At 39.1% G+C, this 25,604-nt stretch overlaps 1 protein-coding gene and 1 pseudogene across 4 annotated transcripts; one reads left to right on the forward strand and one right to left on the reverse strand.

The window, feature by feature from the left end:
• Positions 1-1,853: 1,853 nt before the first annotated feature.
• LOC149018240 (uncharacterized) lies at positions 1,854-19,554 on the forward strand (annotated as a pseudogene).
• LOC149018241 (pentatricopeptide repeat-containing protein At1g74600, chloroplastic-like) lies at positions 18,336-24,310 on the reverse strand. 4 transcript variants are annotated; one of them, XM_089152551.1, is made up of 4 exons: positions 23,972-24,310; positions 23,592-23,777; positions 22,645-22,724; positions 18,336-22,332 (listed from the first exon to the last, which is right to left on the reverse strand). In XM_089152551.1, the coding sequence occupies exon 4, from the start codon at positions 22,267-22,269 to the stop codon at positions 19,558-19,560; it is 2,712 nt and encodes a 903-aa protein (XP_089008677.1). In that variant the 5' UTR covers positions 22,270-22,332; positions 22,645-22,724; positions 23,592-23,777; positions 23,972-24,310; the 3' UTR covers positions 18,336-19,557. The 4 variants fall into 4 exon arrangements, 2 of the variants coding, with proteins under 2 accessions (XP_089008677.1, XP_089008675.1); XM_089152549.1 differs by having other exon boundaries at positions 22,645-22,731; XR_016172907.1 differs by having other exon boundaries at positions 21,797-21,878; positions 22,645-22,731.
• Positions 24,311-25,604: the final 1,294 nt, after the last annotated feature.

Raw genomic sequence — 25,604 nt, forward strand, 5'->3', positions numbered from 1 at the left:
CTTCCTAATTGAATAGATTCTCTAACATTTCTCTTTTCCATTGTCTAGTCTGAGGGTCAATCAATTCTGCCACTTTAAGGATATCACAATTCAAGGGCCTTAAAGTAGATACTTTATGGTCCAAATTAGTGCTTACCCAACGGCTGCTCCATATATCCACCTCTTCACCTGAACCTATATCCCAAATAAGGCCCTCCTCAAGCACATCTCGACCCACAAGAGCACTCCTCCAAGCCCATGAAGGCTTATTTCCAACTTCGGCGTGAAGAAAATCTGTTTTGGGAAAATAGATTGCTTTCATGAACTTAGCCCATTGTGAATCGGGGTTATCAAATAACCTCCATGCCACTTTTGCAAGAAGCGCTCTATTATGAAGGATTGGATCACGAAAACCAATGCCACCATTTTCCTTCGACCGACATAGCCTTGTCCATGATACCCAATGTAATTTGTTTTCACTCTCCTTTTGGCCCCAATAAAATTTTGAGATGCCCTTCCTAATCGAATCATGTGTTGATTTCGGGAGAGTAAAATGTGAGGCCACATAATTTGCCATCGAAGAAGCCACAGATTTGATGAGGACTTCCTTCCTTGCATGTGACAACATTTTGCTCTTCCAACCACTTAACTTTTTGCAAACCTTCTCCCCAACCTCTTTAAAGACTTTAGATTTGGATACTCCTATCTTTGTTGGTAGCCCAAGGTATTTAGAAGGGCTAGAGCTGTATGGAACCTTCAGTAACTTAGAGAACCACTTCTTAAATCTATGATGGGTATTAGGGCTAAAAGAAAGTGTGGATTTCTTCAAGTTCACCTCTTGACCACTAGCTTTACAGTATATGTCCAAACAATTCTTTAAATTTGTAACCTCTTATAGCTTCATTTCTGAAAATAGAAGACAGTCGTCTGCAAATAGCAAATGGGATATCCTGGGAGCTCGGCTTCTCACACTAATACCTTGTATCAATTTATTCACTTCTGCTTCCTCAATGATGGCACTGAATACCTGTGAGCACAAAATGAAAAGGAAAGGGGATAGGGGATCTCCTTGGCGAATGCCACGAGATGGGGAGAAAGATCCTTTTTCAACACCATTAACGAGTAGGGTGTACAACACGATGTAACAGGTTTCCATTATCAATTGAACCCACTTGTTACAAAAACCCAGTTTCTCCAGAGTAGCTTTTATAAAACACCATTCCATGCGGTCATATGCTTTTCTCATATCAAGTTTTAGAGCTAGCAATTTCTTTTTTCCTTTGGTCTGGTGTTTTATATAGTGAAATACCTCATGCGCAATAAACACATTATCTGATATAATTCTATCAGGAACTGTTAATGACTAAAATGGTCATTCTATATCCCCGGTTTGAACCGACGGTTGAACGGTTCGACCAGGATTACAACCCAACAGGATCCGGCCAGGTGGATCATGGTAGGACCGACCACATTAAAAGTCCATCTTTATGGCAATATGAGATGGCTTGGTGTAGGCAGACTCCTACCACCAAACAACTGAAAAAGAGAGTTAGTAAGGTAAAAGGACTCTTCTAAAAAGAGTTACTCTCCTACAACAACTCATAGCAGGTTATTTCGAATATAACTCTATCACCATATACTATATAAAGACCTCTGGTAAATACTAGAAGGCAGGTAATCATATTTCTTGTGATCAATTACTTGAATTCTCTATTGAGTAGTTGAGATCAGATTATTGGTACTGACTTGTTCGTCGGAGACGTACCTCGACCCTCCAAGGTCGAGCTCGTATCTTGCAGGTTCTTGACAGGGAAGGGCGAGCGAGATTCCGTATCAACAATTGGCGCCGTCTGTGGGAATTGCATCAAAAAGTCATGGTGCGATCGAAAGTGAAGGCTGTAAGCCAGAAGGAGGTGGAGGATGATGCTTCGAAGGGAATTCCTCAACCTGAAAAATCAGTAATTCCCGACCAGGTGGAAATTAATTCCGACCAGGTGGAGATAAATACCGATCAAGGGAAGAAAAGCCCCGAGCACCCGAATCATGGAGCATTAGCAAATCAAGTTGAGACACTCTAGAAGGAACAAATAAAGCTTCGGGAGGAATTATCCTCCATGAATGAACTACTCAGGATGGCCGTGGGTCATATAATTGCCCCTAATGCAGATCCTAAAAATACTCAAAAAATATTGGAGGGAAGCAAGAATAACCACTCGGTCCTTCCTGATCGAACGCCTCGACCATCTCTAGAGGACGGACAGAAGTCAAAAGAGAAGGTAGGCGAAAAATCCCGGGCATCTGAGAAAGAAATTCCAAATAAAGATCCTCTGTTCAATGAAGATCATGATCGTGGAAGTAGCAACGATCCTCTCAAAGAACCAAAAAACAAGAGGGTTGAGTCCGTACCGAACAAGCGGGAAGATCGTTTGAGCAAACAAATCAAAGAGTTAGACGAGAAGGTAAACAAGTTAAACGATCCAAAGAAAGAAGAGCTATATGCTTTTCTAAAAGAGGATCCTTTCATCCAAGCTATCTCTGAGGCGGAAATACCAAAGAGTTTCAAGTGCCCAACTTTCATACTGTTCGATGGCTCGCAATGTCCAAAGCATCACATCACTCGCTACAGATCGACCATGTCAATTTATAAGCATAATGAGGCAGCCATGTGCCAAAGTTTTGCAGCCTCTTTAACCGGTTCCGCATTGGACTGGTTCTTGGCACTGGCAAGCGGTTCGATTGTGAGTTTCGATCAACTAGGACGAATGTTTGTGCTGCGCTTCCAAGGAGGAGTCGGATTGAAGAAAAGAGAAGATACTTTGTTTTCTATAAAACAAGGTAGAGCGGAATCTATCCGAAGTTTCCTTCAGAGATTCAATAATCTTACCATGCAAATTGAAAGCATGGACGAGAAAATTGCCTTTCATGCGTTATACCAAGGAATTACTCATGAAGGATTGCTAGAGCAGAGCTCCAAGATATGCCAAAAACATATGCGGAACTGAGTGAAAGATGTCACAAACAAGCAGAGATTTCGGAAACCATAGAGTCTCGAAAAAGAGAACCAAGGGTCGAAAGAAGAAGCAGTCGAGAAAGGGTTCAACCGACCAGGATGTTAGGGATAAGCTCGACCAAGAAAGGTCGAGCAGAATCTCCAAAAAAGCAGGAGATTAGTAATCTTCACCACTGAATACAAGAATATCCGAAATCTTGATGCAAATCAAAAATCAAGGACATATGAAGTGGCCGGATAAAATCCGAGCACCGCCAGGAAAGCGTGATAAACGAAAGTATTGTGACTATCACAAAGATCACGGCCATTGGACGGACGATTGCAAAAATCTTAAGACGGAGATAGAAAACTTAATCTCCCGAGGACACTTAAAGAAGTATATCCAATCTAAAGAGGATGGCCGACCACATGACAACCATATCCCAAAGAGGGAAAGGTCGAGCCACAGAGAAGAAAGAAGAAGTCCGGCCAAACGCCGACCTGAGGCGGATGAAAAACAAAGAAAAAGATCTCCAGTCTATACTGTATTTGGTGGTCCGACAGAAGAATCAAATCGACAAGCAAAAAGAAAAGTACGATATATTGGGAATACTGAAACCCATAAAAATATATCTACTGAGCCAATAATTTTCTCTTCCGAGGATCTGCGGGATATCACAATCCCTCATGATGATGCCTTGGTAGTCAAAATTCTCCTGGAAGGAACTGAAATTCATAGAGTGCTGGTAGACACTGGATCGTCAGCAGACATATTATCTTTAGATGCGTTCAAAAAAATGAAGCTAAAAGAAAACATGCTCGTCCCATGCGAAACCCAGCTTTATGGTTTCACGGGATCATCAACCCGAGCAGAAGGAACGATCCGATTAGAGCTACGGATTGGAGAGCATCCACGAGATAGAATCATACAGACTAATTTTATGGTCGTACGAGATTTATCAGCATACAATGCAATCATAGGACGACCAACCCTATGTGCACTTGAAGCAGTGGTCTCCTCGCTACACATGAAGATGAAATTCCCAACCACTAAGGGAATTGGAGAATGTTTAGCCGACCAGAAAAGTAGCCGGCAAAGTTACAATGACTACATGCGGAAAAAGAAAAGAACGAAGTCGACCATGACCATTGAAGTTAGAGACGACCGTGATGAAGAAACCTTGCAAAGAGCTGAACCGGTGGAAAAACTAGAAAAAATCCACTTCAATCCCGGCCAGAATGAGCAAGGTACCATGATCGGTTCCGAGCAAGAAACAGAATTCAAATCAGAACTCACCGAGTTTCTAAAAAGAATTCCGATGTTTTCGCTTGGTCGGTCGAAGACATGCCAGGGATCGACGAGGAGGTGGTCGAGCATAAACTCGTATTGATCCACAGGCAATTCCGGTTGTTCAGAAAAGAAGAAACTTCGCCATTGAAAAACATGAAGCCATTCGAACTGAAGTGCAAAAGCTAAAACAATCTGGCTTTATAAAACGCACAGACCACCCGCAATGGCTAGCTAATGTGGTAATGGTCAAAAAAGCAAACGGGAAATGGCGGATGTGTACTGATTACACAGATCTCAACAAAGCCTGCCCAAAGGACCACTATCCATTACCAAGAATCGACCTTCTTATTGATGCAACGGCAGGACACGAAATGCTCAGTTTCATGGATGCATATTCAGGATACAATCAGATCCTTATGCATCCTGATGACGAAAAGCATACGGCATTCATGACTGATAGGGACAGCTATTACTATAAAGTAATGCCTTTCGGTCTAAAGAATGCGGGAGCAACATACCAAAGAGCGGTGAATAAAATTTTCAAACATCAAATTGGTCGGAATATGGAAGTGTATGTGGACGACATCTTGGTGAAAAGCATCTCAAAAGAAAATCATCCGATCGACCAAGCGAAGTATTTAAAGTACTACGGAAATACAAGATGAAGCTCAATCTGAAAAGTGCGCTTTTGGGGTATCTTCGGGCAAATTCCTCGGGTTCATGGTATCCCAAAGAGGAATTGAAGCCAATCCTGAGAAAATCAGGGCAATTTTGGATATGAAAGCACCCAAAACCATCAGAGAAGTCCAATGCCTAACTGGTCGGGTGGCCGCACTGAATAGATTTATTTCTAGATCAGGGGAGAAATGCCTGCCATTTTTCAAAATTTTAAAACAGGTAGCAGGTCAGAAAGGAAACATCTGGAATGATGAATGCCAGGGAGCATTTGAGGATCTAAAAGACAAACTATCCAGACCACCCTTACTTGTTATGCCGACCAGAAAGAAGGAGTTACAGCTATATTTAGCCGCTTCGTCGGTAGCGGTTAGTGCAGTTCTCGTGCAGGAAGAGGGTAACATACAACAACCTGTCTACTATGTTAGTCATGTCCTGAATGATGCCGAGACTCGCTACCCGTAAGTGGACAAACAAGCCCTGGCACTGGTTATAGCGGCCAGAAAACTCCGTCCATATTTCCAATCTCATCCCATTACAGTGATGACGAATTTACCACTCAAAAAAATTCTTCACCGACCAGACTTGGCCGGAAGGATGGTGACATGGGCCGTGGAATTGAGTGAACATCAAATAGAATTCAAACCCCGACCAAGCATTAAGGCTCAATCCCTGGCAGACTTCATTGTTGAAAAACAAGAAACAAGTCAAGAGGAGGATGAGCAAGGGGTAGAATCAATCAAAAGATGGACTCTATTCGTGGACGGATCGAGCAACTCGACAGGAAGTGGAGCAGGCCTATTAATGAAAAGCCCTGGGGGATTTGAAATAAAATATGCCCTTCGTTTCAAGTTCAAAGCATCCAACAATGAGGCTGAATACGAAGCTATGTTAGCAGGACTCAGGATGGCCAAAGCTCTAAGCATTCAACATCTGGAGGTCAAAAGTGATTCACAGCTGATTGTAAATCAGGTGAAGGGAGTTTATGGAGCCAAAGAAGGAAGAATGGAGAAATACTTGAACCTGGTCAACAACTACAAACAGTACTTTAAAGAGCTAGAAATAACTCAAGTACCAAGGATTGAAAATGACCAGGCTGATTCATTATCTCGCTTGGCTACGGAAGGAATGAATGTCCAAGCACCAGTGATCTATCTTGAAGAACTAGATAGTCCTAGCATAAACAAGGTCGACCACATGCAAATTACAACCGACCTGGGTTGGATGGAGCCGATCATACATTATCTTGACAACGACCAGCTCCCAGAAGACCAAAAAGCTGCTCGGGCAATAAGACAGAGAGCAGCCAGGTTTACCATTAGGGACGGATTGTTATACAAAAGATCATTCACTCGACCACTTCTAAGATGTTTGGGACCAGTAGAAGCTACAAATGTGTTAAGAGAGGTTCATGAAGGAACCTGCGGATCTCACGTAGGATCCCGAACACTCTCTAATACAATTATACGCCAAGGATTCTATTGGCCGACCTTAGAAGAAGATGCCAAAGACTTCGTCAAGAAGTGTGATAAGTGCCAGGCGCATGCAAAGATCTCCCATACCCCCGCAGTTCCTTTAACATCAACTCTATCCCCAATACCTTTTGCAAGATGGGGAATAGACCTAGTAGGGAAGCTACCTAAAGCCTCGGGAGGAAGAGAATACTTGGTAGTAGCAGTAGACTACTTTACAAAGTGGGTAGAAGCTGAACCCCTTGCAACTATCAGTACCGAACAAATGAAGCGTTTTGTCAAGCATAACATATCATACAGATATGGAGTTCCAAAAATATTAGTAACCGACCATGGAAAGCAATTCGAGAACGCAGCATTCTCAACATTCTGCAAAGAACAAGGGATTGAGCATAGATTTTCTTCAGTAGCTTATCCCCAGAGTAATGGCCAGGTCGAGGTTACTAATAGAACCATGCTCGACGGACTCAAGAAAAGGCTCGACCAGCTAAAAGGGAGATGGGTAGATGAACTACCTAGTGTACTGTGGTCGTACCGAACAACTCCTAGGACGACCACTGGAGAATCTCCATTCCGACTAGCATATGGAGCAGAAGCTAGAGTCCCAATAGAAATCCAAATTGGATCACTTCGAGAAATAGAATTCGAAGAAGAGGCAAACATTGAAGGAATGCGAACCAATTTGGATCTGATTGACGAAGTAAGGGACAAAGCTCAGTTCCGTCTTGAAGAATATCAAAGAAGAATAGCGACGTATTATAATGCCAAGGTTCGAAATGAACAATACTTGCCAGGCGAACTAGTACTTCGCCGAACAGCTGCTTCAGATCCGACCAATCAAGGAAAGTTGTCCCCCAATTGGGAAGGACCATACATAATCATACGACAAGTCGCTCCCGGAGCATATCATTTACAAGATCCGGAGACAAGCGATAGGATACCTCGATCATGGAATTCGAACAATCTCAGGAAATACTATCAATAAGAATAGTATCTGAGAAAGTCGTAAACATGACAAATTTTGAGCGTATTTCTTTCAGTTTTGCCATTTATTTCAGTATGTAGATAACTTGGGAGATTCATAATCCCAAGAAGTCAAATCAGTATTTATATATAAATAAAGACATTCGTACAAATAATTACGCAACTTCAACAAGACGCTCAAGGAAAAGACCTGAAATTCTCAGAGCGAAAAAGACTCAAAACTCTCGAGTGAAAAGACCAGAAATTCTCGAGGTGAAAAAGACCTCAAATTCTCGAGCGAGAAAAAGACCGAAACTCTCGAGCGGGAGAAAAGACCTGAAATTCTCAGGCAGAAAAGACCTGAAATTCTCAGGCAGAAAAGACCTGAAACTATCAAGCAAAAAAGACCTGAAATTCTCAGGCATAAAAGACCTACACTCGATAGGCAATAAAGACCTAAAATTTCTTAGGTATAAAAACTCCAGAATCATACCAAGTTAACATGCCCGGAGGAAAGGGGTTATGGACGAGCAGTTGTTGACGAACAGCTACTTAGTTCTTGACCGAACAAAACCTTACTATACCGAACAGCATGGCTTGAGATGATACAAAAGTAAACCTTTGTCTACCGAACAAGGGTATTAAACCGACCAAGTAAACTTGATATGAAGGGGGAATATGCCAAACAAGGTTATCTTACCGACCAAGTAAACTTGATATGAAAGGGGAAATATGCCAAACAAGGTTATATTACCGAACAAACCCTACTATACCGAACAGCATCGCTTGGAATGATACAAAAACATGACAAGACGAGCACATATATACCGAACAGAACAACTTGTGAAGAAAATTTTTGACCAAAAAGGACCGGCCATATATACGAAATATATACCCGGACCCTTACAAAAATTTGACCATGCAAAGTACAGAGATAAGGTATCATAACTGGGCAAGAATATTTGAGAATACAAATAATTTGTACCGACTATGTATACTTAAATCAAAACAGAAGGGTTGTCACCTACTTTCCTTTTGGATTTCGAAACTAAGGAACCTCTCTTCGCTATCACCATGGCTTCCTAAAGTTATCAAGGAAGTTTCAAGTAGAAAAACAAAGGGAAAGTACAAACAAAAAACACCACGAAGAAGCATATAAGACTCTGCCAAAAATAAACTGTTCTTTCGAAATGCAGAAAGAAAGCTAGTGGAAGACACTTACTTGTTTAGAGAAAACGAGCAAGGAAATGAAGGAAAGAAGACTGGAAGCTTTAAACCCAGCTCTCGTTTCTCAAACAAAGGAGATGGCTTCAAACACAGCTTCAACAGTTGCTTCAACAAGTGCAGAAAGGAAGAAAACGCAGATGAAGATGCAAAATGGCAGAACAGAAAGGAGAAGAAGAAGAAGCCTGAAGAGGATGTATATATACAGACTCAGATGCCAATCTAAAGGCTGGCATGCATACATCATCAACGGTAAAAAACCCTCATTTACAAATATCTACATCCAACGGCTACTGTAGCGCCTAGATGGACGGTGGGAGATGAAACGTCTCTTCATCATAATAACGAGCATTTATTGCGAAGCGACAGCAATGACACGTGTCAAACAAGGACGAACCCCGAAGAACGTGCATTGATTTACGTGCGCAAAAATGACGGCTATCTATGAGTGGGACGTTACAGATTTCGATAAAGGGGGGTAATGGTCGTTCCGACCATGCATCCCCTAAATGAGAAAATAAACTCCCTTGAGCCGAACACACCGTCCTCGACCACAATGGATTGGGGGGCTTATGTTAATGACTAAAATGGTCATTCTATATCCCCGGTTTGAACCGACGGTTGAACGGTTCGACCAGGATTACAACCCAACAGGATCCGGCCAGGTGGATCATGGTAGGACCGACCACATTAAAAGTCCATCTTTATGGCAATATGAGATGGCTTGGTGTAGGCAGACTCCTACCACCAAACAACTGAAAAAGAGAGTTAGTAAGGTAAAAGGACTCTTCTAAAAAGAGTTACTCTCCTACAACAACTCATAGCAGGTTATTTCGAATATAACTCTATCACCATATACTATATAAAGACCTCTGGTAAATACTAGAAGGCAGGTAATCATATTTCTTGTGATCAATTACTTGAATTCTCTATTGAGTAGTTGAGATCAGATTATTGGTACTGACTTGTTCGTCGGAGACGTACCTCGACCCTCCAAGGTCGAGCTCGTATCTTGCAGGTTCTTGACAGGGAAGGGCGAGCGAGATTCCGTATCAACAGGAACAAAAGCAGATTGTGAGTGAGAAATAATACCTCCAAGTAGTGACTTCATCCTTTCCGACATTATTTGCTAATCACCTTGGTCACCATTCCACATAAGCTGATCGGGCGATATTACTCCGCCAATTCCGGGGATGCCACCTTAGGTATCAAGCAAATGTACGTTCAGTTAAGGTTTGGGTCCAGTCTTCCATTCACAAAAAATTCCTTGACTGCTGCATACATCTCTTCCTTCATGATTTCCCAACATTTTTGAAAGAAAATTGGTGGAAACCCCTCCGGTCCGAGAGCTTTAAGAGGGCCAATACTAAACATTGCCTTGCTCACTTCCTCCATGGTAGGAATTGCACATAGACCCACATTTGTTTCCTCTGAGACACCAGTCTTTATGCAGCCCTAGGCTTGCATCATTGCACTTTGATCAACACCTTGAGATTGTACCACATGATTGAAATGGTCCAGCAATAATTTACTCACCTCATCTTCTTCTTTCACCCATTCTCCATTCTCATTTTTCAGTTGGGAGATTTTATTTTGATGCCTTCGCTGAATAGTAGTGGTATGAAAGAAACTTGAGTTGCGGTTGCCACTTTGGATCCACTTCAAGCGAGATTTTTGGTGCCACATGTCTTCCTCCCTCTCAAACTCCTCCTCTAGACATTGAATAAGCTCGTCTTCAATTAGTTGGTTCTCCTCTGAGCTTGGTTGACATTGTAATACTTCCAAATTCAATTTCAATGTTCTAATCTTCTTTTGCACATGCCCAAACTCTCTTTTATTCCATACCTTTAGATGTTGCCTGCAATTCTGCATGCCTAAACTCTCTTTTAATCCAACAGCTTGTACATAGGATTACTCGATTTTTAAGAGTTTGTTTTCATAGCTCGTATTTTGGATTTTATTTTTTAAATTAATCAGTTAAGATTTTCTTTCCCTGATTAGATTTTCCTTTTTGGTCTTCTTCATGCTATTTAAAATGTTTCATAACACTTTGGTATTTAAGACATTATTTGGAAGAGTAAAAAACTATTTTCCCCTTACTGTTCAAAATATCTTCTGTTGTTGAAACAATGAAAACATATATGCATAAAAGGAACGTATGCATTTTTTTATGAACAAATTACTTATATTTAACAGGGATCAGTGTAGTAATGTTTGGCGAACTTTTTTTGTGAGAAATAAAGGATTTTATTAAAAGGAAAAACCTCTATTACAACCTAAACCTAGCAAATCAGACAGTAAAAGTCAACAAATAAGAGGTGGAGGGGAGTTGATGGTTAAGAAAGCTTCTTGTGTAAGAGCATTATCCTTGGCTAATGAATCTGCCACCATATTAGCCTCACGTAGAACGTGTCTAAACAAGATAGACTCAAAGGATTCTTTGAGGTGCAATGCCACCATATTAGCCTCACGTAGAACGTGTCTGAACAAGATAGACTCAAAGGATTCTTTGAGGTGCAATATGTCTGCAACTATTGGGTAGACCTTCCAAGGTGCATTCGAGAGGGCAGCGGCGGACCTATGTAGGGACCGAGGGGGGCCATGGCCCCCCCCACCGGATTTTTAAATTTTTTATCTAAATTCCCTTAATTCTCTTGTTTTTTCCACTTTTTTCTCTTCCTATATGTGAAATGTCGCTATTTGGCCCCCCTCCAATATTGAGAACAATTTTTAAAGGTCAAATAATAGGCACATATGTCATTCCTAATTAAAAACTAATTCGTCAATCCCTATTTATTCTCCCCACTATTCTCTCTTATCTTTTCTTCCTATTTATTCTCTTCTGTTTCTATAAACCTGGTTAAAGGAAATTTTTGAAAAAACATCTTATTAGGCATTCAAAAATCAAAATGTCATTCATAATTAGAAAGTAACTCTTCAATCCCTATTTATTCTCTTCTACATCGTCTCTCCTCTCTCCTCTTTTTTTCTTATTTATTCTCTTCCTATTCTTTCTTTCTATTTATTCTCTTCACTTTCTATAAGCGTGGGTTAAGAAAATTTGGAAAAAAAAACCTACTCCACAATTAGTTATTCTTTCTCTTTCTCAATTTATTTATCGTTTCTCTTTTTCTCCTTTTTTTTATTCTTTTTATTTGATTTTATATTCTATGTTTATTTATTTTTCTGCAATTTTTGTTATTTGATTTTGAATTGTGAATAAAATATCTATAGTTAGTAGGTAACCAATTGCCATTGATTTGCATCTCTTACCTAAAAAAAATTTGGTTTACATCTCCTACCAAAGAAAATATTGGCTTGCATTTAACTTTTTAAGGTTGAAGTCATGTATATATATTTTTTCTATATTGTTGCTTTATTTTACCTATATTTTGTCGGAAAAAAAATCATTATCAACAATTTACCTTTTATTTTTCAAATATGTGTGGGCCCCACAAAATATATGTTGTCTATTTTTTAATATAATAAAATAATTTAGAGGTGGGACTTTAAATGAATCTTATAAGGACCCACATAATATGTGTGACAAAAAAGCATTAGTGCTTCCCTAACGGGAAGGTTATCTGGCTTTCGTTCTTCGGCCCCCCCCAATATTTCATCCTGCGTCCGCCCCTGCAAGAGGGGGTTTTGTAGGATACAGATGATCGCTTGGTTATCAGAATCTACCTCAATGTTTGATAAGTTGAAGTCGAGAGTCCAAATCAGTGCTTGGCGAATGGCTAAGGCTTCCACCTTAAGGATATCCTGAGCTTCCACTCCTCGTCCAAAACAAAAAAGCATGTGTCCCTGGTAATCTCTCGCTATACCTCCATAACCTGCAACTTGTCTGTTCTGGAAGAGGGATCCATCCACATTTAACTTGATCTGAGGATAAATAGGTGCCTCCCATTTAATGTTGTTATGGCATATGTGAGTGAGAGTTTCCTCTGCGCTTGGGCAAAAAAATTGAAGACCTTTCCAGATTTGAAAGTGTGCCTGAGTAGGAGATGTAGTCTCCATGGAGTCTATCAATCTGGTATAAGCTTTCCAAAATAACCAGAGAGCTGTTAAGATCTTAATTGTGGGCTTTGTGGCTATTTCTGTATGCCAATGGATGATCATTTGTGAGACTTTGTTCTTCAGGTTTCCATCTATGACCATAATGGGAATGTGTAGAGCTTGTCAAACTGCTTTTGCAAATGAGCATTGTATGAAGATGTGATCAGGAGTTGTATTATCTTCACCACAATGTAGGCATAGGTGAGAGCATGAGCATCCTCTTTGGAGCAATAGTGAGGCAATTGGTAGCTTTTTATGAAGAACCTTCCACAGGAAATTAACAACAGAATTTAACAAAACAGTGCAATAGGTGAAATTAAGCATATAAACTATTTAAAATTAGATTAACAAATTGTGTTTAAAATATGCATGTATTAGTGGCAGAAGGAGATTTGACCCTTTATTTGTGAAATATTTGTGTTTGCTAAACTTGTCCCTGCCTGACCCTATTAGGGCTAGTTATTTTGTAACCCAAACCTACCATTCAGGTTAAAAAGTCAAGACCAGGCTTGATTATTGACTTGGGCTTGGGCTGATTTTGACCAACAGGGTTTATTGACACCCTTAAACAGTTAAATTACCATTTATTTTCAAAAATATCCCTATAACAACCGTGTTTGAACGTGTTTGAAAGGTTTTCAGTAATAACTTGGACAAATATATCCAATGAAAATTCAATTTTGGGATTTCTGTGCTTTTTAAACATCATTCGCAATGGAACTAAGTACCTAAGATCCCAAGATAAATAGAAAAGGGGAGAGAGAATTGCCTTGACGAATACCTCTGGTAGGCCAAAAGGAACCTTTCTCCACTCCATTAATCAATAGAGTATAGGACACCGAAGTGGTAAACTCCATAACCATATTCACCCACTTAGATGAAAACCCCATCTTGAGAAGCGTGGCTCTAATGAAAGGTCATTCCAACTGGTCATATACTTTTTGCATGTCTAGTTTCATAACTATAAATTTTTTTCCCCTTTTTTCCGATGCTTCACATAATGAAACAATTCATGGGCCACGAAAACATTATCTGAGATAAGCCTATCTGGGAAAAATGTTGATTGGGAATGAGAGATGATACCTGCTAACACTTTAATATTTAGGTGTGGGTTTTACTTCTTTTCTATTTTTTTTGCCAGTTTTGACACCAATCATTGTAACTAGGGACCCACAAATCCAAGAGGAATAAAATAGGGGAAGGAAAAGATGTGGAGGGAATGGAGGATTGAACTGTCGACATCCTTGGACTTTATGCCTCTAAATAGAAACATAGGTTTAACTCAATTAGGGTACAAAGTATAACTCACCATAGTAATGTTTAGGGTAATTTTCATTTGGATGTCTAGAGGTTTGATTCTATTTTTCTTTTTTAATTTAAAAAAAAATACTTTACATTTGCCTCTGTAATGATATCCAAAAAGACCAACTAAGGACACATTATAATTTTCTGACCAAAATACCCTTATTATGCAACAATCAAGATTTACCATATATGCCTATTTTATTTTATATTAAAAAGGCTAAGTATAGTTGTAATTACAATGTTTTTTATTTAATATTCAACAGTCTTGACATTTCAAATTTACAAAATTATGCCCTTGATTGAAATTCAATAAAAACCCCATTCTCATCCTACAAAAAAAAGTTTGAAATTCAAATCGCAGAACCAGACCCATCTAGCCCACTTTTTAAACTTCAACTGTCCAAAGCACATTAGAATTAGAGGGCTCATGTTTGGATGAATTGGAAACAGACTGAGTGAATAAAAAATTAGCAGATGAAAGACAATCTCGCCAAACTAAGGTATTTTTGCGAGATGGGAATGGGGCTTTCGTTGAGCTCCAACAAAGGGCATAATTTTGTAAATTTGATATTTTAAGACATTTGGTTATAAAATATAAAAGACTATAATTACAACTATAGTTCACATTTTTAATATAAGTCATTGGATCGAAATGGGCATATAAGGTATAATCCTAACTGTTGCACAATAAGGGTATTTTTATCAAAAAAAAATATGATGTTGTTTTGGAAATCATAGAGGAGGTTAATGCAAAATATTTTTTTTTTTAAACAAAAAATAACTTAGATCAAAACTTAGGAGTCGAAATAAAAATTACCCTTATGTTTATAGTATCATATGAGTTTAATTAGCTAGTATTAGGCTATTTCATCAATGACTTAGGATTAGGATTATCTGATAGAAGTAAACCAACATTTGCAATGATGTGTTCTCATTGTATGACAACAGGATCCTAAACTGTGGAACGATCTTGAAATAAATGCATCATCATGCACCATAAATTTAGAAGAAAAAAAAAAAAGACTTCTAAACTCAGGTCTGTATGTTTTGATCTTTGGCACGCCTAGCTAACCGGACCAATAAATTTCCCTAGCTAACCCATTGGTTTTCTCTCAGTCGGTCAGTCCCATGTATGTATCAAGTTCCAATTTTGCCTTCCATTGTTACATAGCAAGAGTAATTGGAATGCTAAGAAGTAGGAATCAGTGAAGCAGAGAAGCAGATGAGAAGTTGCAGCTCTCTTCAGTCTTCACTCCACATTAGATATGGTTTAGCTCTCTCTCTCTCGCGCGATCTCGCTATCTATTCTCTAACAGGTAAACAGACATGTAACTTGGTTCTCCATTTTATTTTCGACAAGTTTTCTATATACAATAGTTTTGTGTTAATGAAATCTTGTCCATCTTCTTTTGATCAATAGGGTTTCTCAATAATATGTCAGTTTTGATGAGTTCTTGGGCTAAATAATCATATATTCTTTTATGGCCAAAGTCATGTTAAGTAAAATCTTTTACTATTTGTAGCTGTTTTTCAAAGAAAATTGTTTGGGTGTTGCGTGATTAATGCACAACACCTGCAGATTTTGATCTCTACTATCCATTTTTGAAAAATATATTTGCACACTTTTAAGAAACAGATAGTTGAGATCTCTATCTCCACCATTTGCAGCACTAAAGTCAGCCACTTCTCAAGTTTCTCTATCCGTCCATGCTCTTGTTTATGAAGGAATTGAGATGTAATGGATGAAATAGGTTTCTAGGTCAACTAGTTGCATGTGTGAGAGTCAAGTCATTTTCACTCATTCGATATCAAATTTTCGTGCCCAAACCTTGTGTTTCAATGCAAGTATCATTGTATTATGCTTTTCCTTTTAAAATGAAAATTTGCATTGGACAGTTGTGTACTCTTTGGCCTGGGCATGAGTGTTACCGGCTTCTGTGGACTATACTAGGCCTCCGGTGGGGCTCCGTTGACGGGGCCAGTGCTTGCGCTGGTAGTGCACAGAGCTAATGCTTGCATAGGTCGCACTCGATAAAAAGTCCGAACATTGCGTTGCGGGGGGCGCTAGGTCGCCGCTACTGCATCCCCTCTCTTTGTTTACCAAAAAAAAAAAAAAATTTGCTTTACCAAAAGGTTTTCATTTTCTATTGGAATAATTTTGAAATTATTTTATTAAAGAAAAATCAGTATAGCATTACCTTCTCCCATAAAGGAAGTCAGTGAAATGTCTCCCTAGATAAAGTATGAGCATTAGTTTGGTTTGATTGACAAACAAACAAACAAAAAAGAGTGGGTTTGAAAAGAAAAAGCAGTAACACCTAGAACTACTCAGTCACAAAGTTTTGATTATCCACAAAGTTCAACTTGGGACGAACTGAATTGATTGGCTTCCGATTCAATTCAAATACTTTGAAGAGATGATGCATGTTGAAATGCCCTAGGATTTCCAAATTATTGTTACAATGCTCATGAACTAACTTTGAATCTAGTTCTTTGTATTCTGATGAGGTATAAGATATCTTGGTGGTCTCCCTATGCTGGAATTTTACTTAAGTGAATGTATAGCATGAGCTCTGTGGTCTTGTTGTGTTGTTGACAATTTCATTTTTTTGCTGGGTAGGGTCTGTCCCAGAAAAAAAGAATTCTGAAGCAACAGACACTGAAACAATTTTAAACTCATCAAAAAATGGCTACCAGAGGTGGAAGACTGACTTGATGAATAAACCAGAGATAGAGGAAATGTTGGAGATAACACACTTTGTCATCTGATCTCCTTCCAGACCTGATAAAGCTAAACGTGAGCATTCTGGAAACTGGCTACAATAAAAACTGTCTCATGAAAACATATCTTCTTGAGCTGATGAAGTTGAATATTGAACTGCTGATGAGATATAAATCATCTGATCTCCTTCGGTTTGCACTCAATCTTAATGTGGATTCTATATACCTTGATCAGCCTTTGGCTCCATTACCCCCTTGTATTCACTCTAATGCCCAACATGATCCACCTCAAAATTTGAAACGTATGTATACCTACTTGAGAAAGCTAAGGCTAACGTTGAACAAGTAGAATTTGTTCAAAAGTTGATTGAGGCCCAAAGGTTCATCCAAGATAACAATGAGCAATTCCAAGCTGAATTAGATCAAGTTGGGTCTCATATGCATTCAGACAACCTAAAACATGACCTGATCAAGCATATTGTCGACTATTCCATCCGACTACCTCTAAATCTAATCTGCACTTAGCCCAGCAGGACCTTGGGCTGATGAAAAAGATCATCAATTCAATCAATCCAGAATTTCAATTCACAAAAAACTGATGTTATGTTCTTGGAACAAGGGAATGATACTAACTGGAAGAAGATTAATTCAGACGCTGCAATGAGCATCCAAAACAGTTTTCCACAACAAAAGGTTTATAGCGACACAAAGGACTCATTCACATGGAAGGCAGCCCTTGCCCATCACTCAGACCTTCATGGGTCTTATTTTTTCAGGGCTAACATCTTCTTGGGTAAGATAAAAGAGTTGTTATGTTAACTCGGATCCAATTAACCTACCCTAGCTCCTCAACCACCATTTAATCAAAGGAGTCTCATTTAATCCTATTATATTTTGACGGATTTGTATATTATCCCAATAGGTTTTGGACGGATTCAGTTAGATTGGATCATAGTCAAATAGTTATTTTCTCTAGTAGATTCTTCTAAATAGGTATAAATATAGATCAAATACAATTTTTGACTACATGTTGATATTTTTACCATTTTATTTGTCAGGGTTAGGTTTGAAATTTAAGAATTTAAGAATTTTGGTGTTTATTCTAGTTGTGTAAAAGAAGATTTCCTCTCATCTTTGCCGAATTTGTTGATCCGTGGACTTCACAATCTATTTGTCTCTATGGCGGCAATGATGATTTCCTTTGGCTTTACCGTTTATATTATTGTCCATAGTCAATAATCAATACATGTGGTTGTTTATTGCAGTTATAGTTATATGTGTGATATCGATTTTCACATTTTGCTTATAGAATGTTTCCCTTATATGCTTGTTAAAAACTACGTTTCCTTTCCAGCTTGGAAAATGAAGTAGGAAATTAGGGTCGCACATATCTCACATAATGGTAAAAATTGTATAAAATAGAAATGTATGTAATGCTTTACATTGAAGAACCCTTCCTACTAGTTTGGCTGATATGATATTTTTTTCTAGTTGCTCTAGAACAATTAGGAGATTCTCTGACAGAAATAGAGTTCTGGCGGCAGCATGCTATTGGGTGATGGTCCATCCAGGGAGAGAAACGTATGGATGAGAAGAATGAAAAAAAATGTTTATGAAGTGATCCCACCTGCGTTTAGATTTCAAATCTAAACAACTGATGAGGAGCTGGTTGGTATCTATCTCAAGAGGAAGATTCAACAAAGACCTCTCTCTCAGTCGAGCTTATCAAGCAACTGGAGTTTACAAATATGATCTTTGTGGATAAACCAAGTAAGATAAACCATCTGTGATGCATGGACTAGATCAACTACTCAAGTAGAAACTCGATATCTTTTTCCTCTTATCCAGCTCCAATGGTTCAATCATTTAGCTCAGTTTGAGACTAATTCACTTCTTAGACAAGGGACCGGAAATATCGGAACAGTGATTGCTCGAGTTACAAGAGCTGGGTTTTGGAATGCCACTGAAGGTACCAAGTGCATTAGCCTAGAAAAGTCCCTTCTGTTCTACAAAGGAAGAGCTGCAAAAGGGATCAAAAGTTCAAAACTGACAAGATAATGCATGAGTTATGGCAGCCTTCTCTGACTGAACCCCAGCCAAGAGGTCTATAGATAAAACATTTCCTGCTGATGTAAAGTTAGAGCCAGTCGTATTTCTAATTTTTGTTTTTTATAATTCATAGTAAACTTATTCACTGTTTCCTTCTCTTGGCCTCCAGGACTCATGGGCGACAAGAAAACCAAATACACGGCACCGAGAGCTCTCTCACTCCTGGGTCTCTCCGTCGCCTGAAACCACTGGATCTGACATTCCAACTGAAGACGCATACTGCACTCAGATCAGTTCAGAACTTCAGATAACATCTCTTTCATGAAGAGTTGGACCTGCTGTTCAGTTTTCTTCTCTATGATATCTTCCAACAGAAAACAACTACTAATCTCTCCCTTCCAGACATTTCTGCCTACAAATCCATTTTTCGTAGAACACCTTTACCGCCTATTACCAATGGAGAACTTTCTGCTGGATTCATGTTCAGTCCACATGAAACACAAAGACCTGCTAGGCGTACAGTTGATGTCACTTTGATGCTGTTCACTTTGTCACCTTCTCGACTCAAAGATGTCTGTAAAGCCTCTGATGGTATAGATTACAATGGCTCACAGCAGCAGTGCAATAGCTTCTCAATCACTTTAACAAAGGAGCTGCAAGGGAACATGGATTCTGGAGTAGAGGAGGCATGCTTGAGGGAAAATTCAAATGCATCCCCTGCAATCAACCCGTTGGGAACTGTCAAATCCATCAAACTCCCACTTAGCATGCCACCAAATGTACCAGATGCATGGGAGATCAATCCACCGACGAATGCATACTTCTGATAACTACACAGCACTCCATCCCGGTTCCTTCTTCATCCCAGTTCCCTTCATTAGACCTCTGATCTTCATGGCTTCTCCCCAGTCACCCTGATCTGCACACATGTTTGACAATGAGATATAAGCTCCAGCATCACCAGGATCCAGCTCAAAAACTTTTTCAGCTGCTAGCCTTCCAAGATCAACATCACCATGTATTCTGCAAGCACCAAGTAAAGTCCCCCACACTAAAGCATCAGGTTCAATAGGCATGTTACTGATAAATCTTTCTGCATCTCTTAATCTCCCTGACCGACCAAGTAGGTCGACAATACAAGCATAGTGATGGGGACCTGGTTCAATTCCATAGTCTTTAGTCATTGAATTCAAATGGAAAAGACCTTCTTCTACCAAACCATTATGACTGCAAGCAGTTAAAACCCCAACAAATGTTACTGAATCAGGTACCATTCCTTCTCTTATCATAAGCTCGTACAGCCTCAGAGCTTCTGCACCTTTTCCATGTTGAGCGTAGCCCACAATCATAGATGTCCAAGTGACCAAGTCAGGTTTTCCAATCCAATCAAACACCTTATAAGCATCATCAATGCTGCCACATTTTGAATACATTATAACAAGTGAACTGCCCACCGAGAGATCTGAATATAAACCTTTTTTCATGATGTAGGTATGTAGTTGGTTACCAATATGTGAGCTTGTTAAAGTTGTGGCCGCACAAAGAAGTGATGAGATCATGAAGCAGTCGATCTCCAAACCAAGCATGAGCAATTCATTGAACATCAAGAATGCCTCTTCAATAAATCCATTTTGGACATAGCCAGAAAGCAATGATGCCCCTGAGAACTGGTCTTTTTTAGGTATATCTTTGAAAACCTGTCTAGCGGAAACCAGGGCTCCACATTTCCAATACATAGTTACAAGTGCACCACCAACAAGAGTCTCCATAGCAACTCCCATGCGAAGAGCATGCCCGTGAACTTCCTTGCCTTTCTGTAAGGATCTTCGAGAAGAACTTGCAGTGAGAACAGCAGCTAAGGTCTCTTGACTGATTCTAATTTCCTCAAGCTGCATGTTTTGGAATAGATTAAAAGCCCGATCTGCATATCCATGTTCTGCAAAACCAGCAATCATTGATGTCCAAGCTACTTCATCTTTGTCATTCATTTGTTCAAAAATGTCACAAGATTCCTCTAAGCTATCACACTTGGAGTACATAGTAAAAAGAGCAGAAGCCACAGAGACATCAAAGATCAGTCCAGCTTTAAAAACATAACAGTGGATCTGTCTCCCCAGATGCAAACAATCAATTATACTCAAAGTGCTAGAGCAACAAGCTACATCAGGGCTCAAACCTTCTTGAAGCATCCTCCTAAAACACTCAATTGTCCTTCCAAAACTCTGGTTCTGAGAAAATGCCGAAATGATAGATGCCCAAGTACCCACCTGCTTGGTGCTCCCTGATTCTCTAAATAGCACCTCAGACATATCAACAGCTCCTAATTTGGAGTACATATTTATCAAAGAATCCCTTACTGTGGAATGTAAACAAAAACCAGATTTTAGAATCCAACAATGAATTTGGATTGCTTCTTTCACCATTTTTGTATTTGCACAGGCTCGAAGTACACTCGTGATAGTGTAAATATTAACTTCTTCCCCTTTTTCCCTCATTTGATTTAAGAATTGAAGTGCAGAAGTGTAATCCTCATTCTGAACGAAACCTGAAATTATGGCAGTCCATGAGACCACGTTGTGGATTGGCATCCACAAAAACTCCTTTAGAGCTTCATCAATATCACCACATTTAGCATAAAGATCAACAACAGCAGTTCCAACAAAGATATCATCTTCTGCACCACATTTAAGTGCCCATCCATGAACTACTCTACCCATCTCCAGGTCTCCAACTGCAGCACAAGCAGTTAAAATACTTGAAAAGGTAAAGCTATTTGGCACCAGCATCTCACCTACCATTTGGTGAAAAAGATCTAATGCCACAAAGTTCTCCCCGTTTCTAATAGCACCAGCAATTATAACATTCCAACAAACCACATTCTCACAGATAACATCTCGAAATAACCTCAAAGAATCTTCAAAGCAACAATTTTTCGCAAAGAGGTCTATCATTCCAGTCCTTACATAACCATCAGAAAAGAACCCATTTTTTATTACAAGAGAGTAAACTTGCTTGCCACAAAACACAGCTTGAGAGGCAGTACAAGCTGACAGAACACTCCCATATGTGAATTGGTTGGGAGTAAGCCCAGAAGAATGGATTCTGCAAAAGATTCTCCAAGCATCCTCGAATTTCGAGCTCTGGTTGTAACCTGATATCATGAGGTTCCAACTGATTAGATTTGGGTGAGGAATTTCACCAAACAAAAGGAGGGCATCTCTCATCGCAGAACACTTGCAGTAGCTGTCAACCAGAGTGTTGGCAATTACTATATCCGAATGAATTACAGCTGTTTTGAAGAAATATGCATGATAAATTTTAGATTCTTTGATTGTGGGATCACGGTTTCTAGTTTGAAGACCAACGAGACTATAAAGGTTAACAGTGGTGACACCATCTTCAACAGGGGCGAGGGAGGAAATAAATCTGATTGATGGAACTGAAACCCTAACTTTGAAGGTTTGGCCAGTCAGAAAAAAGTCAAGGGTGTGATTCGTTCTTAATTTAGAAGATAATTTGTACAACAATATTGTTGCTCTCATGGTTGCAGAAAGCTCGGGAGTCAGCAAAACAAATCACATATGATGTTGATCGTAGAGCTGTCACTGTATATGCAAAACATTCTTCATGTTAATAAGCAACCCAACTGCAATCACGGTATCATACATACATCACTGCTACTTAAACATGCAACACATTCTTCATGTGACTACATTTTACTTTCTCTGCATTCTGGGTAGCTATTGCATGCTAGAAATGCACATCACTTGAGCCCAACAGATCAAAGGACAAGCTCTTGATGCTTAATTTATAAGAAATAGAACATCACCAACCATATGGGCTGGCAGGAAATATTGAATTATTCAGGTACAGATTTAGCATTACACATTGAAGGTGCAAGTACAATGAATACACACCCCTTGGATCCTCTTTCCGGTAACAGGACACATGGGTCTGCTAGCTCTCTTCTAAGAGGTCTGGTGAACGAGCTTTCCAGCTATATTCTGACAAAAAACACAACGATAAACCAAAAAATGTATAAGACAAACCATTAGACAGAAAAAATTAAGCAGATAGAACAGCAAATGAATTAAAGAAGATTAAACATCAGTATGAATATGAGAAAGAATGAAACAAAAACAGTAGTCATAAGAAACTTAAAACTGGGCATCCATTAAACAGATTTGCATAAACGTGGAGCTATGGGCAGAGGGCGACAGGGAAGGAAAAAGATGAACACGCGAAATATGGCTCGAGAAGAATCAAAATTGACGCAACTGCGTGAAAAAGAATAAGAAGCATTGGCTAGAGTTGCAGATAGCAAATAGCAATTTACGAAGCATCAAACGAACTTTTGGTAAACACTTAAAAACAAATATAACGGATTTTCATCAGACTCGGAGAAAAGGGGAATTTTTACACCATACCAGGTTCCCAAGCAAAGCAATAGGCATCAAAATGACACATGAAAAAGAATAAGAAGCATTGGCTAGAATTGCATATCGCAATTTTTTTACGAAGCAATAAAAGAAAATTTTGGCAAACACTTAAAAACAACACAGCCAGTAGGCAACCAAAATATAACAGATTTTCAGAGTCAGAAAAAGGGGAATTCTTATACCATACCAGGTTCCCAAGCAAAGCAACAGGCATCAAAATGACGCAGTTACCATCGAGAACAACGACACAAAATTAAATTAAATTAAAAAAAAAAAAAAAAAAAAGGGACGAACAGTTCGTGAACAACAAAGAAATCAGGTATGAACAATTACATGTAGGTGTAGGGTTTTAGAAAGGAAAGAGACAGATTGAAACTGAGGAGTATTCTCATTATTTAGGTTACGCTGAGAGAAGAAAACAATACCAGGGATTTTGACAACCCTCGTCCGGTTTGGATTTGATGGCATAGCTATGCGGCTTCTATTGGTGAGCCTCTGAACCATCAGGGACTGCGCCTCCTCCCGCACCTCTGAAAATTCTCAGTGTCACCCTTAATTATTCCTAAAGTTAACTTCACTCCTTCAACTCTTTCAATTTATCAATGAGCCTCCTATAAGGAACATAAATATATCAGTAAGACACTCTACTCTTACCGTAAAGGAAATCAAAACAAAGTGATTATTTAAACAAGTCTTTAAAAAGACAAATATATCCAGAGAAGCTAGGAACGATCTAAGCTTCAATGGTGTGGCCTGGAACCCTGAAATCCCTGATAGAATTATTGATAAAGCTTGGAAGGCTTACCACGAGTTCTGGAGTGTCTCTAATTCGGTGGATTTCCTCCCTGAAGTAGTGGCTAGAACCTGGTCTCCGCCGGCTAACCCCTCGGTCAAAATCAACTCAGATTTCTCCTTATCTGCTGAAGAGAAGACCGCTGGTTTGGGGTTCGTGATGAGAGAGTTTAAGGGTGTTTGCCTGTATGCGACGTCAATCCCAGCTTCAATTTCCTCTGTTCTTGCAGGAGAGGCGATGGCCCTCAGGGAAGCATGCTTTTTGGCGAGCGAAGAAGGTTTGAAAAATGTGCTGTTTGAATGTGACTCTAAAGCTTTAGTTCACTTCTTTGAGATCATTTCCTTCAGGTGGATCTGGATGCCCATCGTGCGGTTGAGGGCATCTGTCTCTCTTGCTCTCTGTTGAACCAGTTTAGTCGGTTCTTTTGTTTTTAGATGAGTTAACTCTGTAGCCGAATTGTCTAGTTAGAAAGTCCAGTCCGTTGCAAGTAAGACTGTCTGGCCTAATTCCACTCTTTGGCTTCTTGAAGTCTGTACTTAGGAGTGACCGTCAACTAATTGAAAATCAGTTTACCAAAAAAATATAAAAACAAATACATCCAAAAGGAAGAAAAAATGTCACGTCTTTGTCTTCTTTTATCATTTGCAACCACTCCTTTTCCCATTTTCTTCATCTCAATAATTTCTATTCTCACATGAATATATTTCCCCCTTTCTTTTGCGATCTTCTTCCCATAAAATGTGGGGATATTATTGAAAATGGATATAGAAACTAGTTGAGAATAGTTGTGTTAATCAGTAAAGGGGATAATCAAAATTAGATAACTTAGAGAGTGGTGTGAAAGATTTCACTAATATTAACGCTTTAGATTAGCCACATGAAACTGAATTCTCATAGGAAAGGTTTTAATGTATCCCAAAATATGATAAAATTAGCCAATAAGGATACACATCGATGATGTCTCTCTGTTGATTGCACTAAATTACATTGACCAATATTATACAATACTAGATACAAGATAATATGCCTCTATAAATCACTCGACTAATACGATACTCAATGCTAATACTCTAAACCTTACTTAGTTAATTTTCATTTGAACCCCTTAACTTTGATTCAAATTATTTTTTAATCCATAAAAAGAAATAGTGACATTCTTCATTTGTCTCTAATATCCAAAAGACTGAATCGTTTTTTTCTAGGGGTATAAAGATGCTCTTTGTGTATAGAAATGGAGATACTATATATAAAATGTGCGAGAGTTAAATTCACGACATCTTCCCCAAGAGGTGGTCATTTCGAATCGAGTAATCCTACATAATAAGAAGTAGTGACATTCTTCAAGGAGGTTGGGCCTACTACCAAGGGTTCTTCGCACCACTACCTCCAAGATAAAGCAACTTCCAACTAGAATATGAGGTAATTCTTCTAGTCCTTTCAAGGAGTCAAAAGCTAAAGCACAACATTTAGACAACTCAAAGAAAAAATTAACTTTGTAACACAAAATAATGTGAGAGTGAAGAGTATCTCAATTGCACACCACATGCAAGGAAATGTTGGGTTTATATATATAGGCTCAAACCTCACCTTACACCCCTTATGATTCTTAAGGCAATGAATTGGATTTAAGTCATTCAAAGACCTT

This window comes from Hakea prostrata, chromosome 4 (genome assembly GCF_041222555.1).
Source record: "Hakea prostrata isolate BN-2017 chromosome 4, UWA_Hpros_2, whole genome shotgun sequence".
In the NCBI taxonomy this organism is placed as follows: domain Eukaryota; kingdom Viridiplantae; phylum Streptophyta; class Magnoliopsida; order Proteales; family Proteaceae; genus Hakea; species Hakea prostrata.

What these genes read in the sequence shown, in the direction of transcription:
- LOC149018241 (XM_089152551.1), bottom strand. Translation starts at nt 22,269, where the DNA reads ATGAGAGCAACAATATTGTTGTACAAATTATCTTCTAAATTAAGAACG.